General features: G+C 36.7%; 1 protein-coding gene across 1 annotated transcript; it reads left to right on the forward strand.

The window, feature by feature from the left end:
* Positions 1-514: 514 nt before the first annotated feature.
* Positions 515-13,956, forward strand: LOC136389555 (cysteine-rich secretory protein 2-like). Its single transcript, XM_066361394.1, has 8 exons — positions 515-545; positions 1,539-1,597; positions 6,777-6,896; positions 9,201-9,291; positions 10,683-10,828; positions 11,631-11,725; positions 12,494-12,582; positions 13,648-13,956. Exons 2-8 carry the CDS (start codon positions 1,544-1,546, stop codon positions 13,773-13,775), a joined length of 723 nt encoding a protein of 240 aa, XP_066217491.1. The 5' UTR covers positions 515-545; positions 1,539-1,543; the 3' UTR covers positions 13,776-13,956.
* The last annotated feature ends 5,973 nt before the right edge of the window (positions 13,957-19,929 follow it).

A 19,929-nucleotide genomic window follows, 5' to 3' on the forward strand; every position in this document is an offset into this window, starting at 1 on the left:
GATAATGAAAATAAGGTAATAATTAATTATCTATATTTATTAAATCTCCTATTAGATTGTATAATTACTTTTAATAATGAAACAGAATTTTAAATTTTGTCATATGTCTTACATAATTCTTAGACTGCATAAAGGCAATTTACCAAAAGCTAATTAGTGATTCCATGGAAGGCTATTAAGAAAAAAAATACATAAATCACAACCTAAGTAGCATTACACTCTCTAGACCTTGGTAGTAAAGCTTAGGACTTACCTAACCCATCATTACTAAATTACTAAACCTAATTATAGGAGAAGAACAATTATTAACTAACTTCCTCATTAGAATTAAATTAATGGCTTATTTAATACTAAAGCAGGTGATAAAATCTTTTAGGACTTTTTCACCATAGCATATTGCTACCAGTTTACATAATTCAGGGTAACCAAACAGGAAAGAGAAGTGGTTTGCATACATATATATATACTGCTCTTCTGAAGATCATAATATATTCTTTTCCCTTTGGACATGGGAGCATCTTATCTTTCCCACCTGCTTATTTCAGGTAAAACATTTCCTGTATTATTTAGTGATAAAAGGTATCCATGGAGGGAGAAAACTTTACAGCTTTTAACTTTATTCTCAATTTTACTACTAGTAAATGGGAGTGTATTAATTTATTTCAATTACTTTTCTAGCTTTGCCTTAGTCTAGCATTTCAAGTAAACCAAAAGATAGATCATGCATGAAATATTATGTTTATGGTTGTCATAATCCTTTTTAATGAGGTTATGGATAAATGGAATACATTCAAGAAAAGCCACTAGGTTACTCAGGATACTCAAATGCACATCGTACATAGATTGAAGGGAGACAGACTGTCCAATTTTTCAGACGGGAACCCTAATGGAACAGTGATAGACAACTTTAGTACTTACTGGTCATAAAGAAGAATTAGATCAAAATTTAGTAGAAACAAAAGATAGTTCAAAAAAGTTTTAAAATAAAAGAGGAAATTACACTAAAAATAACATAACAATTATTTAATAATAATAACAGTAGAGAAGTATAAAACTAAAAGTAAAATTGTAATGGAATTAAAAATTCATCATTTTTAGAAGTATCCACTTGGTGTCTAACCTTACACATCTGTGACTTAATTTTCTCAGTTGTAGGTGAAAGATTATCATGACTCAGAGGGAAACTTTTAAAAACAGGGTTGCTCATTGGTGATGTGAATTATTACAAACAAAATATTTGCTTTTCTTCTTTGATTAGGTCTCAAATTCTTGTCTTTATAAAGTATTAAGAAAGTTTGTTGTTATATTCCTGGGTTCTAATCTAGGATTGAATAACACAATAATAAAGCCTATAGGTAGGTAAAGAATGAGACTGACTTTTACTAAGAATAACTGTCCATCTGACCAAGAAAAGTTATTTTTATAGAAAGTTCAACCCACAAAAAATCTATATGGATACATTTCTTAAAATTATAATCATTTTTTATAAAGCTATTTTATATACTCATAAATCTCATAAATGCTTCATTTTTTTTCAGAGACAATGATGTTGGTGGGCATGTGCTTCATGGTACTCTTGCAACAAGCTGCAGGCATGGTAAGCATTTCACTTAAGATAGATTTTAAGCTCTACTAAAAGGGCTAACTTACCCATAGCCCATGATGAATGTGACATCGACAAAGATGATGGTTGCAAATATCCTGGGATGGGGAGAAAATGAACTGTTCTCTCATCACATAATGTATGTTCGTTCTCACTAATGTATATTATTACAATAATCAGGAACTATTTTACTCATTTACACTACTGATCAATAAGATAGTGGGTTAGAATTGAGCATCATATGAAAAGCATAGCATGAATCTGAATGTAAAATTAACTCACTACTTGCCTTATAGGAATTCATTTTTATCACAAGTAGCTTGTTCAGTTGAAGGATTTAACATATGGTTGGCTATCTAGTTTCTAGACTCATGAAAGTATATATGTAATATTACAAAGTCCTCAACAATCACGGTTCAAAAATAAAACTATAAGTTTGGCTTCCAAGGTGTAGCTCAACATATTTCAATGTCATTCAATTCAACAACCACTTATTCAGTGTCTACTATCCCAGACATAGTGCTAGATGCTAAGGATAGTGCAATCAATAAGATTAACATAGTACTTGCCCACATAACACTTCAGAATAGGAGAGGACTTACGAATCAACAGGTAACTTAAAAAGGAAAAGTATGATACATTCATTGTGAAGATAAGTATGGTGTTCTAAGAAATGTTATTCCTGAACCTTTGCTATTTAAAAAAAAATCTAAGCATTTTGCCACTTTATCTCATTTTGTTCTCATGATAATATAATTAGTAAAATTTAGACTAGTAAAGAAAGAAGGTAGAGGTGGAGAAGGGAAAATTTTTGAGGAAAAGGTTACATCATGTTTGAAGTGTAACAGATAAGAGACCAGGGGAGTTTGAGCATAAGCCAGTTTAGACTAGGAAGAGGTAAGGAACAGTCATGTTTGGTGGGGTCAGAAGAACTGCACTACGGGATGAGGCTGGAGGAGTAAGAGCAGGACCTGGTCCCATGGGCCTCATAAACAATGGTAAGTTCAATCATGGAGCATCTGATTTAGAGGGTAATAGTGAGATCTGCATTTCAGAAAGATCATTCTATCATACCGCAGGGGGCAAGTATGGGGCCTGGAGGACTAGTTGGAAACTTTTTCACTAATGTGAGTGATGCACTATGATAGTGGCCTCTACCTGTTTTGGGGAATGAACATCTAATTCCAAAGTAGAAGCTACAGAAATTAGAGATCAGTTAGAGGTGGGTTGTGAGGAGACAGTGGCAACATCAAGTTTGTATCGCTGGATGATGGCATTCACTGGAATGGGGAGCACCTGATGATGATCAGACTCTGAGAGGACCCAAGGATGACATTATCTGGGGCAGGTGAGTTTCAGGTGAGGCATGCCTAGGATCTGAGCTAGAGACAGAGGTTTGGGGATCATTGGCGTAAAAGTGGCATTGAAACTACGAAAGTGGAAAATGTGTAATGTGAAAAGGGAAAAGGCCTAGGAAAGAATTGTGAATACCCAGATGTAATGGTGAGCCCCAGAAAGGGAATCTGAAAAAGAAGGAGACTAAGAAAAAAGAGAAGAAGAAACACCATGAACACCACAAAGCCAGGGGAGAAAGCTATTCAAGAAGGGTGTATACAACAAGTCCCTAGACAAGTAAGATAAGGAATGAGAGGCCTCCATTATATTTACCACCAATGAGGTTGTGATGGTCTTGCGATCGCCCTTTCAGTGGGAGTGTGGGGACAGAAGACAGTGCAACAGGCTGAGCAGCAAGTGAAAAGGGAGCAAGAGAAAGACATGAACTTTGAAAGTAGAAAGGAAGACATTTTCCTCTCCTTGGGAAGAGGGGAAAGGTAATCAAGAAGTGCAAGATGCAGCTTATAAGTTGTTACTTTGGCCCTGGCCGGTTGGCTCAGTGGTAGAGCGTCAGCCTGGTGTGCAGGAGTCCGGTTTCGATTCCCAGCCAGGGCACACAGAAGCGCCCATCTGCTTCTCCACCCCTCCCCCTCTCCTTCCTCTCTGTCTCTCTCTTCCCCTCCCACAGCCAAGGCTCCATTGGAGCAAAGTTGGCCCAGGTGCTGAGGATGGATCCGTGGCCTCTGCCTCAGGCGCTAGAGTGGCTCTGGTTGCAACAGAGCAATGCCCCAGATGGGCAGAGCATCGCCCCCTGGTGGGCATGCCGGGTGGATCCTGGTCGGGCGGATCCTGGTCGGGCGCATGCAGGAGTCTGTCTGAGTGCCTCCCCGTTTCCAACTTCAGAAAATACAAAAAAAAAAAAAAGTTGTTACTTTGGTCTTTGGGAAAAAAGCCTTGGAATCTTGACTGTAAGATCGAATAGGAAAAATGAAGGTAGTTTTATACCTTTGAAGCTGAGTGATTATTATTTGACTTCTATATTTATTTAAAGGGATAGTGTTTTACTTCAAAAAAAACTTAATTTTTTTTTTACAAACTAGAAAGTTATTTGAGGAAACCAAAAAGAATAATGCAACTTTCATATTTCTCCAAAGAAGAAAAGTAAAAAGTTTTCTTGAGTTAGACATGACAAAGCTTTCTTAGTATCTTTGCTAACAGTGTGGTAGATTAGGATCTACCCATGGGAAAAAGTTTAAAGTTTCAAAGTGCTATTTCCCTAGTGCTAGTATTGCATTCCAGGTGCCAGTATACTGACTTAGAAAGAACTTAAGATTTATTTACTGTCAATGCATTCAAGTTCTGGCATTTTTTCTGTACTAATTTTATCATTTTAGGTAGAAAATTTTGAACATGTTTAATTTCCACGGTCCTATTTTGTAAAATGGATATCAAGTTTCAGTCAATGTAGCCATTTATTCAGAACAATGCGTGGTAAGAAGTGATTCATCTGGTCTGGAACATCTCTGAACCTTGTTTTTTCTTCAATTTCCAGGGGGGAATAATAATTCTTACCACAATGTGTTGCTTTGAGAACTAAATTATATAATAGTACTCTCATAAAATGTCAAACTTAAAATTATTTTACAAATTAAAATATATAGAAAAAGAAAATGTAACAATATTATGAGCATCACCCAGGTTGATTGTAATGGATCAGCCTGGGCTTCCAGGAAACCCACTGCACCCTCCAAGATTGTCAGTTGTTATTTACTTTGGCTTCTTTTCTTAATGACAGGAGCTCTATATTTAAACATATTTTTAACAGTCAACTCTTGTTATCTACACAGCGCTTGATGACATAAATCACTGGGTTTTTTTGCAGCTGCATATTTCAGAATGGTGTAATTGGAGAGGCAATGCTAGTGTACATGAGAAGGTGAATGAGAAGTGATGTCTAAGTTAAAGGTTGCAGTAGGCAAAGAAATTAGATACCAGTTCGGTTATTTAAACAACTTTGCTCAACTATAATGAAGAACTTAATATACACAAATGCTGATGAATCCTCTGAACTTATATATTTTAAAGTCTTTAATTTATTTTCTTTCAGTTTAAATGCTTAAATGGTTTTGACCAGTGAATCAAAAAAGATAAATCAATCCAAAGAATAAGAAAGACACGTGATTGTACTAATACCAAAATGCTTAAAGTGCTAAGCTATTTCCTAAAGAAACAATGGTAGCTTCCATATGTTGCCCTCATTAAAATAGAGTCTATAATCACAAGGGATATGTTATCTGTTTATCAATTTGTACTTCCAAATTTAAAGTAATTAGTTTTTGGGTATAATGGAAAAAAAGTTCCTTACAAAACTCAGTTGACCTTTCTGAATTTATTATTTATTTTAATGAATAAAAATAAAGGAGTTTTTTCACTCACAGTCTAGACAAAAAATTCAACAAAGATGTTTTGTTTTGTTCCAGCTTTATTGAGATATTATTGACAATAGCATTAAGTTTAGAGTGTACAAGTATTGATTTGATACACTTACATATTACAAAATGATGAGCACCATAGCTTTAGCTAATGCCTCCATCATATCACATAATTACCATTTCTTTCTTCAACACAGATGTTTTGAATGAATGAGTTATAATGAAGCAATGTTTACAGAGGAAGGATCAGGGTTAAAGGAACAAAACAGTGCTTGCAGCCATAGAAAGCCTTTCAACTGCTAGACCTATGGGATTAAAAGAAGAAATAACAGTGGGATCAGAATGGAGCTATCTCCTTCCAGAGATGGAGTGTGGAAGTAGGGACGAAGTGGTCCAGAAATGCCATGACCTCTACTCTCTCCTACCCTCCATTTTACCAGTGCCTTCTTTTGGCTCAGTGAAACCAGAAAGACAGGGGAGCCCAGGTGGTGGAGCCCAGAACATTAGGCAGGGGCAGGAAGACAAGAGTGAACAGTGCATAGGTCCATTGGTTTAGCAAACAAAGAAGAAACAGCATAGCATTTATAAAATGACTTCTGGGGCTTTTTTCAGCCTATTTTTTTTTTATGAATCATTTTCACCTAAAAGATATATACTGCCTTCTAATTATGCTGTTATTAAGACAAAAGGTAATTTTTGAGGTTGGCATAAATATAAGTATGCACACAATTCATAACCTTTATAAAATAGTAAATAAATTTGGCCAGACACACTGCATATTTTTAATCTAAATAATATCTGAAAATTCTGTAGTCACATATATAGATATATATAGATGTAGATATAGATATAGACATGTCACCTGAAATTTTCTATAGTTTAAGTAAATATTTTTGCTAGACATCATATAACTCAAATTTTGTTTTTGCAGAATTCCAGGTACTATTTTTTTGTTCTATTGGAACTTTCTTATACTAATTAGGCTTCTGATGAGAGTTTAAATTCTTTCATGTTATCAGATAAGGCTTTATAGATCAAATTAATCTATTGTATTAAAGGCAAAAAAAAAAAACAAAAAAAAAACGATGTTGATATTCAAAAGGGCACACCCAAGATCCTCTACAACAATTCTACAACTTAGACTACTGATTCACAAAGCAGGGTTCCTGAGAACTTGTTGGAAATATAAATTCTCTTGGCCCACATCATCTTCCTGAATCAAAAACTAGGGGGTGGAGCCCAGCAATCCATATGTTAACAAGCCCTCTGGATGAGTTCCATGCTAAAGTTGAAGAACATCAAACTAAACGTTTTATATCAGCTTCAATATTGAAATAAATCAGTTGTTTTGCTACTTTGACTTTCAATATTTTAATATTGTTCTTATTTTTTGCTTCATTTTAAAGTCAAATATCTCACTTTCCACTCTATTGACCCGACATCCATTAGCCCAAATGGAGATTCTTAATAAGCACAATGAACTTAGAAGGATGGCAAGTCCCAGTGCCAGTAACATGCTTAAAATGGTAAGTTGTGTCTTACTGATAGATCATTATCAATTAACATCTAACCATTTAACAAATAGACATTAAACTAGAATCTGTATATATAAAATACTCTAATCTTTATTTCACTAAAAAAGTTGCCATATTGGCTGGCAGTTTAAGATAATACATTTGAATTGGAAAACATATTGACTCTCTCAATGGGATGAAGGTATAATTAAGGGCAGTGGAAAAAACCTTGTAAATTATATTCCTTGAAAAATTATATGCTAAACAACAAATGAAAACTTAAACTATATAATATAATATGGTATATAGGTCTAAAAAATTAGAGTCCCACTCTTTAGTTATAGTCAGATCATATGTTACAGAATGTGCATGGGTTCGGACAATACATTAGTAAAAGAGTATCAGAAGATGTTGATTGGCATAGTGGGTTGTCTGGAAACCAAAAAACAATGAAATAGGAGATAGTTAGACTAAATACCATCCCAGAGAATAGAATATGGCCTTTAAGTCCCGGCTAATTACTTAATCTGGAAGAACTTCAGTTTTCTTGACTATTAGTGAAAATGATAATCAAACTTTGTTACATCTTTGGGGGGATTAGTAAAAAAATACTAATATAAATAAAATAAAAGAAACATGAGATGTTCACTAAAAATTGGTTACTGTCTCTCTTCCCAATTCAAGTATTTAAAGTGTTATCATATGTCAAATGAATTAAATTTGTCCTGAATTTTTGCAAAGAGCTGAGCTAGAACCAATAAATCATAGGTATTTAGAAGTTATACTGCACCTCAAGAAATAAAAGAAAAAATCTATTTAGCAATTAGCTGTCTTAAAATCCATTGAACTTATACTTTAATTACAGGCAAAATGTCTATTTTTTGGAGGAGATTCCTATAATAAATGAGAAATAGAATCTGTTGTATTACTGACTCGTTCCATTTCCGAGACTCTGAACTTGTTGCTTTAATCTCGGTTATAGGGAAGCATCTCTCTACTGATGCCTATGTTTATCTTCATTTCTGAGGAAGTGTTTTGTGCCAGATGTTGTTGCTTTAATCTCGGTTATAGGGAAGCATCTCTCTACTGATCCCTATGTTTATCTTCATTTCTGAGGAAGTGTTTTGTGCCAGATGTACCAGACAAATAACTCATGACCACAATAAGTAATTGTCATGGACTTCTCAAAGATGCAAGCTGTCTAATCTACTCTGAACTTCTCTTCCCATGTTAGATCAGAACTTGTTTTTTCTTTCTGGCAAGTAACATCTAGCATCTTGATTTAATTTGTCTGAATTATGATAATACTAAATTCCTATTTGCATTGATTTTCTTGTATCTTTCTTGCTTTTGCCTATGATATAAGGGTGGCATTTATTTTTCCATATGTTTTGTCCTTCACTTTATTACATTTTATTTGGTCTAAGACTAACTTACCAATGCTGGCTATCTCAACTGGCAGTATATTTATTTATGAAGACTGCTGCAAATACAATAGACGTTTTGAGAGAAAACAGCACATAGTTAGTTCTTATTTGTGACTAAATAGCTGTATCCCCAAGCTGTGATTATCCATTTAAAAAAGCATGGCTTACCTGACCAGGCGGTGGTACAGTGGATAGAGCGTCGGACTGGGATGAGGAGGACCCAGGTTCAAAACCCTGAGGTCACTGGTTTGAGCGGGGGCTAATCTGGTTTGAGCACAGCTCACCAGCTTGAGCACAGGGTCACTGGCTTGATCGTGGGATCATAGACATGACTCCATAGTCGCTGGCTGGAGCCCAAAGGTAACTGGCTTGAAACCCAAGGTCGCTGGCTTGAGCAAGGCATCACTTGCTCTGCTGTAGCGCCCCCCCCCCCAACCTCCTATCAAGGCACATATGAGAAAGCAACCAATGAACAATTAAGGAGCTGCAACAAAGACTTGATGCTTCTCCCTTCCTGAATGTCTGTCTGTCCCTATCTGACTCTCTCTCTCTGTCTCTCACAAAATAAAATGAAATGAAATGAAACAAACAAATAAAAAAGCATGGCTTAGTTTTGAAATGTTTGTTTCACAGCTGAGGAGTTAAATGGCTATTTTTATCCCCTAAAACATTTAATCAGTTAGCCCATATAGGAAGATACTTCCTGGTAATTAACTCACTTAGGAAATCAAGAAATGTGGCTAGAAATTGGTAGAACAATGGAAAAATAAAAAATACTAAAAAACAATGTATCAAATAAGAATTTGTTTTCAATGTAATCACGTACATCATGATTATCTCATGAAAGCATCACAATTCTCATTTCCAAATGTTTGTCATTTATTCCAAGACGTGGAATGACCAAGTCGCAAAGAATGCTGAAAACTGGGCCAACGAGTGTACCCTGCATCACAGTCCTCCAACTAAACGGAAAATTAGCTGTAAGTCAGTCTTCCCCAATGAATAGTGCAGAATTGCCTAAAAACCAAAAATTAAGTAAAAAATCACTGACATGGCGAGCGAGATATGGCAGCTTGGGAACGGGGCCTAGATTCTGTCGGTTGGTGTGGACTTTCGGACCTCTCCCCACAGGCACATCCCATGCATCCTTTCTCGTATTCCTTTGTTTTCCTTTTTTAAAAACTCTTACCCTAAAATCTCATTACTCCTGCTACTCCAAGCAAAAAAGTGTCAGATGAGTCTGAGTTTGTGGTCCAAGGCAAAAGCTATGAGGGAGCAAAATAACAACAAAAAATTGTTTGAAATATTTTTTCTGACCTTCAGTTCATTTAGCTACTCATCATCCTTATTTAAACACATGCCGAGTTTATTCTTGAAATCTAATTAAAAAAAAAATCCTACCTATTACATTATAGATCAAGTTACCAGCCCCCAAGTTCCAGGTGAAAATAACTACTTATTTTAATGTTAAGCATCTATTTTAACTTATGCAATCTGCATGTGAGTATGAAAGTTACCCTACCTAACAGGTATGCAATTACCTGTTTATATACATCAGCATCAACCCATTATGTCTTGGATACCTGCAAACACTCATCTGATTATCATGATCTTGATTCACCGTAATGGATTTTTCAAATGACAGTTCTGGCAATAAATTGATAGAATGATCTTAATGCTAAAGTGAAGAATAATAAAAAATATTAACTCCCCAGGACTATGTGTATCTTCTGCTGATGAAGAATTAGGTCTACCTTGTTCTCAAGGGTAGCAGGTTGCTTTATGCTGCACATCCACTGTGCTCCAACCCATCTGACACTTTTTTGCTAAAATGTGGTCGACCTATTTATTACTGCTCTTGGGTCTGTGACTTTGATTTCATTTTCCATTGCACGCTTCACCCGATGTCTGATCTGTTTGCTGCCTCCTTCCCATGTGCTCCTCTTATTTCACTGGCTGAAGAACTCAAGGTCAAAATCACGTCTGTAACTTTTTTTAAAAAATATCCGCTATATGCATGCACACTATGAAGACATAGCAGATAATGAATACTTTCTTATTGATAGTTAATCAGTTGACTAGTGTTGCCAAAATGATGACTCTGACCATGTTAAGCCACAAAATTAGTTTGAAAATGAATTATGGTTACATTTTAAAAAGAGCTATTCATATGTAGGGGGTGAGAGTGATTCCAATTCACAGAGCAGAGCTTTGGAAATTGAAGTTAGATTTCTCCAACAGTCAGTCAGTGAAAGATTTGGGAGGTGATATTGATCACAAACACTAAAATACAATATTCTAATAGTTTTTTGTAAGAATTCTTTGCAACTGCTAATGTAACTATTGGTTCATTGTCTTTTCTCATTTTTAGTCACTGACTGTGGAGAGAATTTGTTCATGTCCAGTAATCCCAGATCATGGTCAGATGCAATCCAAAACCTTTATGATGAAGTTAAAGATTTCAAATATGGATTTGGAAGTACTCGAGCAAATGCTAAAATTGGCCATTACACCCAGGTAAAAATGAAATGACAAAAGTTTAATGTTTTTTGCCCACGACCATCCCAGAATTAATTTTTTGCCTCAGTTTATCCTGGAGAGTTAAGCATACATTTTAACTTATGCAATCTGCATGTGAGTATGAAAATTACCCTACCTAACAGGTATGCAACTACCTGTTTATATACATCAGCATCAACCCATTATGTCTTGGATACCTGCAAACACTCATCTGATTATTGTGATCTTGATTCACCGCAATGGATTTCTCAAATGACAGTTCTGGCAATAAATTGATAGAATGATCTTAATGCTAGAGTGAAGAATAATAAAAAATATTAACTCCTATGTGCAAATTACTTTTTTAATTATTGAATAAGCATTTTTATATCATATAGAAACTAAAGAAAAGTTATATTGGAACCTCTAAGATTATCAGCACACAACACACACACCAAGAATGTTTCTTCTTTTTCCCTCCAGAAAAACAAATAGCCTTTAGGTGACTATCCCCTTATTGCCCAATACCCCATCAACCACATATTTATTAATTTTCAGAGGATGCACTGTTATAAGAAAAAGTGTCATGAATATATAAAGGTTGTTTGCTGTTAAATAAAACCCCATAGCTGGAAGAGATATTAAAAAAGAATAATTATCAAATTTAGAAATTCAAAAAATCTGGTTAATATTTTCCAGTTTTTAAGATTTCCTCCATTGATAATTTCTAATAAGTAAAAGTCAAGGAACCAATAAGCTATACAGTATAAACATCATAAATTTAATTTAAATGATTTTATTTTAAACTTCTCATTTACAGCTTGTTTGGGCCACCTCCCACCAACTTGGCTGTGCATTAGCGCACTGTCCTAATGCGAAATTACAGTATTACTATGTTTGCCAGTATTGCCCCAGGTAAGTATAGTCCAAGGCATAGGTTTTGGTATATGGTAGGCCAAGTGGCCTGCAGCTTGAGCTATGATCAAACCCCTTTCATCAATCTGAGCTTATAAGTTAGCTTCATGGAGAGCTTTGAGGGGGGTTTTAAAGAAAGGAGAAAATTGCAAAAGAGTGGAAAAGACAAGCGGTACATTCTAAAGGACGATAAAGCCGCGAGGATATTGATAGCACGGTGTATAGAAAACGGGCTCTGTGGTCCACCAGGTTCAAGTACACACATTGGCTCTATCACTTACTAATTGTGTGGCCTTCAGTTCACTAGGAACTTAACAACTTGGAGTTCCCTTTTCCTTACCTATAAAGAGGTAATAGCAATACATTCCCTGCAGGGTTTTTCAGAGGATTAAACATAATAAGCTATCTTAAGTGTCTAGCACAGTTCACGGCACAAAATAGATTTTCAATGAAAACAAATTCATCCAATAAAGAGGTAAGAAATACTCTGTGAGATGCCAATCCCCCATAGTTTTAAAAACCTTGCTACAAACCTGTTTTCTGGCTGCATGCCCTTGGTCTACTATCAAGACAGTGGAACCCTATCTCCGCTTTATCTGCATATATTTAAATCCCACCAATTCATTTTGGAATTGTCTCTGTCAATCCAACCGTCAGGAATCTCTCCTTTCTCTGATCTGGGACCCTTGCAGTGTATTCGCCTCCTACGGCACAATCCCATATTTCTGAGTGTTGCCACTAACTGCCCTTCCAATATCCCATTGCCAGTGGAAACTTGAACACCTTGATGAAGACCCCATACAAAACTGGGAAACCTTGTCAAGACTGCCCTCACAGCTGTGACAATGGGCTTTGCAGTAAGTAAGATTCATTCGGCATCTTCATGTGGTGGTGTCTCCATGGGCAGTGGCCTTGCCGAGTGTGTGACTATCTCCGATTCTGTGCTGGTATACATGTGACATTCTGCTTTTTGGGCCCTCTCTTTTCTGGAGAGTGGTGATGGCTAAAATAAGATAGACACTGAGGTCGTTGTGCAGAGCAAAGGTAAATCAAGCCAAAGTGGGGATGACATTGCCCTTTAAGTCCTCTGGACAGTTCACTCCTACTTTTTCTCACTGAGGGAGGGGAAGGAAAGGATAGTAACTGACTATATAATTTGGATAGACTCAGGTTTGATTTGCTTTTAGCCCTAAATAAAGCCAAGTAATAAAATAAATGGAAACTTGATGTTTTTCTCCTCAGCATGGCTACCCCTACACACATACTCATAGACACATACACACACACACACTCACACACACACACACACACTCACCCACTCTGCCAAATATATCCCTTGTTTCCTTCCTAACAGCTGCATTAATGGGAATCGGGCACCTGATAAAGAACTTTGGGCTATTTTAAGCTCACATGCTGAATGTTCCTGCCGGTCTCCTATTAATCCCCAAACACTTCATACATTCATGATTACATGCACCAGAGCCGCTGCGAGTACAGGATGCTGTTTCTCTGAGTGGCTTGTTATGGTGTGAGAGGGATCCGTGCTTCATCTGCTGCCCCTGCCCCTTTGCACCATCTACTCATGGCAAGGGCAGATCAGGCAGCATTCTTACACACTGCGCTAAATAAGTGCACCTGGAATACTTTGGGAATTAAGTTCATTTCTGTTACTGTGCACCTTGTTGGAACACAGTAGGGAAATTTATTTGATTTCATGAAGTTCTGGGTTGTGTGAACTCTGCAGCTGCTGCGTCAGGTATGTTTATCAAGCAGTTTATGACTATTACATTTTATGTGTGTGGTGAGCTTTGAGTAACAGAATATATAAAGAAAAATAGATTTCCCCTGAGATAATATAGTTTTGTATCACTAATGTTTTAATCCAACAAGCAGCATTTTATTTGCCTTTTATTTCATTTTAGCCAATTCTTGCATGCACGTGGATAAGATATCGAATTGTGCCAGTTTGGTCGGCAAACGAACGTGTGACGACAAAGTCATGAGAAAACTATGCCGGGCTACCTGCAAGTGTACTACTAAAATCAAATAAAATGTGCTTGCACGACGAGGCTTCTTCTCAAGGGCAAAGTGACTCATTCCGCTTAGAGACAAAACTGCAGAAACGTCATCGTCTAAACGGTTAAGAGAGATTTGAAAGAGTCTTCTATTGAGTACATTTTCTTTCATTAATTAAAGTTGATACTATTTGAATGAAGAAAACCAGGTAACAAAAAAAAGTAAATTCAAAGCTCATAGACGCAGCAGCACAGTGATTACAAGAAGGAAAGGGGGTGAGGGAAGTAGAAGGGAGTGAATCAGGACAAATGGGGACAGAGGGAGACTGATGGGGGCATGAACCCATGGTGCAATGTAGAGATGATGGATCATGGAATGGTGCACCTGACACTATGCCACTTTATTAACCAATTTCATCCATATACATTCAATTAAAAAAATAGTAAATAAAAAAATAAGAAAACAATGAATTTAATCACTGTAAACTCTAGATAAAAAAGTGTAGTGCTGAATCTAATAAATCCTTTAGTCATCATCATTGGTACCATATGCTGAAAGTTTTTGTGTAACTTATGAATAGATGTATTCAAAGCTTGGAAAACAGAGTGCTTATCAATTCTTTCCTTCACTGAATTGTTAAAAAGAAATCCATTCATCAGCGTACGCACTTGCATCCTTGAAGAGCTCTGGTTTGGCTGGTTTCTATAAGCCAAAGATGACAGGAGAAGATGTGGATCCCAGTGATAATTAAAACTATGAACACATCTAAGTTTGTTGGCAGAAACATGAAAATGTTGCTATAGTGATAATTCGTAAACACCCAGTTACTAGACCTAAATTAACTCAGATATGGGGCCTCTCCAGTTGAGAAGGAGGTCATGTCCCTAGGTAAAGGACCCAGCAATGCCATCATAATGTATAGTATGAACCTTTTGTCAACATTACCTTCAAGGGAACCCAAGCCATTTATAAAGGTAACTGACACGGGTAAAAAAAAAAAAACTTAATTGTGGTTTAGTAAATACTGACTTAAAACTAATGCTAGATAAAAGTTAAGTGGTTGTGGGGGAGAGAGCAGAATGAGGTGAGGAGAAGGGTGTAAAGAGGGACAAATACAAGGTGACAAAAATTGATTTGAATTTGGGTGATGGGTACACAACGTAATCAACAGTTCAAATGCTATAGAAATGTTTACCTGAAACCTATGTACTCTTATTGATCAATGTCACCTTGTTCAAGTTAATTTTCTAAATAAAAACAACAACAACTATTGCTGATCTCCAGAGACCTGAAATACCTCCATAGCACATGGGTCAGAATACGACTTAAAAAGGTCAAGACACTAAAGTCCTTACTCAAGTGCCTCTCAAATCAGCTTCAAGTGGGACAGCAGACTGATTGTATGGGTGATTCTCCAGTTCCAAATGATAGAGTAAAAAATCGGTTCACTGGAAACTCTCAAAATCCCTGCATTGGTTCTCTGACCCAAAGATGAAGAGCTATAAGGGTAGCAGGGGCCAAGTGGAAGCCCCTGAAACTACCCATGCACAATTAGCAAGATGCTAAACCAAAAATAAGTTTAAGTGATTTGAGTACGACCGAACTTTGTGTTACAATAAAGACAGAATTCAAGGGTAGTAATTGTGACCCTATCCTTATTTAACTTGCCTATTCACCTGGTAAAAAGACAAGATGTCTTATGGATAATAACTGTAGATCAGTGATTTTCAATCTTTTTTTTTTTATCTCATGGCACACGTAAACTAATAACTAAAATTTTGCAACACACCAAAAAATTTATTTTTTGCTAATCTGAAAAAAAAATGGGTATACTTTTGACTTATTCACACTGGATGACTATTGTTGTATTGTCTGTTGTCATTTTTTAACTTGACAATCTAAGGGAAAAGAGGTCACTGCCCTCGACTCAATAGTCAGGTATTACATACTTTAAAAATTCTTGTGGCACATTCATTGAAAGTCACTGCTATAGACTATCTCAAACTTATCACGTGGTGGCACCACTCAAAACTGTGATTCTACACAAAAGATCTTTATTAAATAAAATAAAATAAATATTTTTTTAAATCAACAGATTCCTTGGCACCAAGAATATATTTATAGTCTTACATCTGCTCCTATTCTATTAAAACCAGCAAAGATAACCACATCCAGTTTCCCGTTATATGACAAGGCATACAGTCCACATACCTTTGCTATCCAGTCTACTCTCCCTATAGTGCTTCTGTTAGCTCCATTTGTCACAAATTCACACAATAGCTCTTTTATTGGCATTGGCAAACAACTATGCTGTTGTTTTAATATCTGTGGCAAAAGATTAGGTTTTGTGAATGTGGGTTTTATGAAATATTTCAGACATGGTACAGAGATTGATATAATAAACACCCACATATTCACCTGCCAGTTTATGAAATAAAATACCGTCGAGTTGAAACTCCCTTGCTACATCTATTGCTATATCTGTCTAGAATTTCATGCTTATCATGCCCATGAACTGATCACTACATAGTTCTTCTGTATGTGTATTCCTAGATGTATTTAGGATAGTTTTTCATATTTTCAAATTTTATGTAAATACTAGCACACTGCATATACCATCTACAGCTAGTATTTTTATTTCAAAAGTATCTTGTGGAGGTTTATTTTTTCTGATGCTATTAAGCTTTTCACATTTATTTTCACTTTTGTCTAAATATTTCATTGTATTCTTCAACACTATATATTCATCTTCCTATTTATGGACATTTAGATTGTCTCCAGTTTTTTTTTACCTTACAAACAGGGTTATAGCAAACATTTTATACATGTTCTCATAAACATGTTCCAGCAGTTTCTGGGACTGAAATTACTGGGTCAAAGATAATTTGCATTTTCCTCTTTACTGGACCTTGCCTGATTATTTTCCAAATTATCAGGAACCAGTTTAATCTCTCAACAGCCAAAAGTAAGATTTCTACTTTCTCTATATTCTTAAAACACTTGGTTTAACTGTGCTTTTTAAATTTTCAAATATGATACCCTATAATGGTTTAAATGTTTATTTCTTTAACTTGTTAATAAGATTACAACTATTTTTATGTAACCCAGCCTGTTCTCATAGTACTAATATTTTAGTCCCCACAGAGCTGAGATTAAGAAATAGTCATATAAGGCTATTTCACCTGAGTAATGTTGAGAAGTTGGGTGTGAAGTGGGTCAGAAGGAAACAGTCTTATAGACTGATGGTATTGCATCGGACAGAAGCCGTTGTAAAAAGATAGACTGCTCTATGCTGAATAATCTAATGTCCAATTAATAGGGAGTTTCCATGTAAACTCATACAGAAATTGCCAAGTTATTACACCAGATAAAACCTGTTGATATGGTTTTTCCACAAAGTGGCTTTATTAGATTTTCAGATGCCAGCCAGTCTAGATTCAAGGTCTGATAAACTAAGTACCAGTCTACACTACATGCCTCCAAACGATTCCCAAAATCTCCTTTCCCATCTTGTCATAATGCCAAAAATTTCAGAACACAGGGTTTATCTTTTGGATTGTAATCCTCTAATAAGAATCTTTAGTGATCCTTTATTAAAACAGAAAAACCTATAATTCATCTATAGTATAAAACATTTTACCATCTTAAAAAATCAGGAGGTAAAACTGAGATAGCCCAAGACATATGGTTAAATAGTAATTGAAAAATAAAAATTATTTCAAGTCAAATAAATGAGTAAATATAACATGTGGTTAAGTTTTTAATAAAAGGGTACTATGATATAATGTTATTGATATAAAAATACTAAAGGATATATATATCTATAAGGACATATTTATATATAAATATATTAGGGAGACCAGAAAGATGAACAATAAACTGATACAGGAATGGGAGTGAATGGATAGAAAATTCTATATCATGTGGGTCATTTAAAAAGAACAAATCTGTGCCTTGGGCAGTGACTCAGTGGAGAGAGCATTGGCCCAACATATGCATGTCATGGGTTTGATTCCTGGTTAGGGCATACAGTAGAAGCAACCATCTGCTTCTCCACCTTCTCCCTCTTCCCCTTCTTTCCCTCTTCTCCTCCCACAGCTAGTGGCTTGATTGGTCTAAGTGTTGGCTTCCAGAAGATAACTTCACTGGGCCAAGCACTTAGATCTCAGGCACTAAAAATAGCTCATTATTTGAGCATCAGCCTCAGACAGGGTTGCCAGGTAGATCCCTGTCACAGTGCATGTTGGAGTCTGCCTCACTATCTCACCTTTCACCTAAAATAAATAAATAAATAAATAAATAAATAAATAAATAAATAAATAAATAAATAAATGGACAAATTTGTTTATAGCTATACATACATATGTACATATTGTTGCTATTCCTATGCAGGGCAGTACTGTTTCTAGAATGGGGTAGTACCTGAACAACTTAGTAGAAAAGCATCAAAACCAGTAAGTCAAATAAAAAGAACAACAGATCAAGAGTCAGACAGACCTGCATTTTACTTTGGGTCCTGCAATTTTCTTTTTCTTTTTTTTTCTTTTTGTATTCTTCTGAAGCTGGAAACGGGGAGGCAGTTAGACAGACTCCGGCATGCACCCAACCAGGATCCACCCAGCACGCCCACCAGGGGGCGATGCTCTGCCCATCTGGGGCATCGCTCTGTCGTGACCAGAGCCAGTCTAGCGCCTGAGGCAGAGGGCATGGAGCCATTCCCAGTGCCCGGGCCATCTTTGCTCCAATGGAGCTTTGGCTGCGGGAGGAGAAGAGAGAGATAGAGAGGAAAGAGAGGGGGAGGGGTGGAGAAGCAGATGGGCGCTTCTACTGTGTGCCTTGGCCGGGAATCAAACCCAGGACTTCTGCACACCAGGCCGACACTCTACCACTGAGCCAACCAGTCAGGGCCTCCTGCAGTTTTCTAAATGGTATTAAAGTTTGGAAGTTATTCAGTTTCCTGGTTTTCTCATTTGTAAAATGACAGTAAAAAATGAAACTCCCTTGTGGACTGTTTTGAGGATTATAATTAGCATGTGTAAAAAGCCTGGGAGACATCAGGTGCCAGGGGATGTTCAGAAGGCCACCCGAGGCTTACTCCAAAGACACACTGGTGCCCGAGGCTCAGCCAGCTGAGGCACACTGATAAAACACGGGGGGGAAGGAGACCAAGTTCTGGAAAGAAAAAAAAACCATGAAAGTCTGTCATATTCTCTGGGAGGCCCTAGGTGCCAAGCTTATCTCTGAAAAGCAGCTTGCTCAAGACTATGCCTGGCTGATGGGACTTCCCTTTCACTTATACTCTAGACTCCGTTGGGTGCAACGGTCCTGGGACTTCCCTTTCGCTTATACTCTAGACTCCGTTGGGTGCAACGGTCCTGGCCACAGCTCTGATCGGGCGGGCGGGATCTCTCTGGACCTGAGATGCAAATTTCTGTGCCCTGTCCTCCTCCTCTGCCATCCGCTCATTCTCTTTTGTTCTTTATTTTAATTACGGGCAGTGGGATAGCAGCTACTGCATATATGTTTATTACTTGTGAATCAAGGGAAATGTATTTGGGACATAGCCTTTCCTGGAAAGACTACATAGAGTGATTTTTTTTCTTTGAGTTACAGTTTACATTCATTTTTCTATTAGTTTCAGGTGTACAGCTTAATGATTAGGTAACTATATAATTTACAAAATGATACCCCAGTAAGTCTAGTACCCACTTGGCTCCATACATAATAATTACAATATAATTGACTATATTGCCTATGCTCTACTTTATATCCCCATGACTATTTTGTAACTACCAGTCTATACTTCTTAATCTCTTTGACTTTTCTACCCAGCACCCCAATCCCTTCCCATCAGTTGGTTCCCTATAACAATCAGTCTGTTTTGTTTATTCTTTTATTCTATTCTGTGTGTGTGTGTGTGTGTGTGTGTGTGTGTGTGTGTGTGTGTGTGTGTTACAGATACAGAAAGACAGAGAGAGGGACAGTCAGACAGGAAGAGAGAGAGATGAGAAACATTAATTCTTCATTGTGGTTCCTTAGTTGTTCATTGATTGCTTTTCTCATATGTGCCTTGACCGGAGCTACAGCAGAGCGAGGTACCCCTTGCTCAAGCCAACGATCTTGGGCTCAAGGTAGTGAGCCTTCCTCAAACCAGATCAGCCCATGTTTAAGCTGGCGACCCCGGGGTT

This window comes from Saccopteryx leptura, chromosome 1 (assembly GCF_036850995.1).
Source record: "Saccopteryx leptura isolate mSacLep1 chromosome 1, mSacLep1_pri_phased_curated, whole genome shotgun sequence".
Classification (NCBI taxonomy): Eukaryota; Metazoa; Chordata; class Mammalia; order Chiroptera; family Emballonuridae; genus Saccopteryx; species Saccopteryx leptura.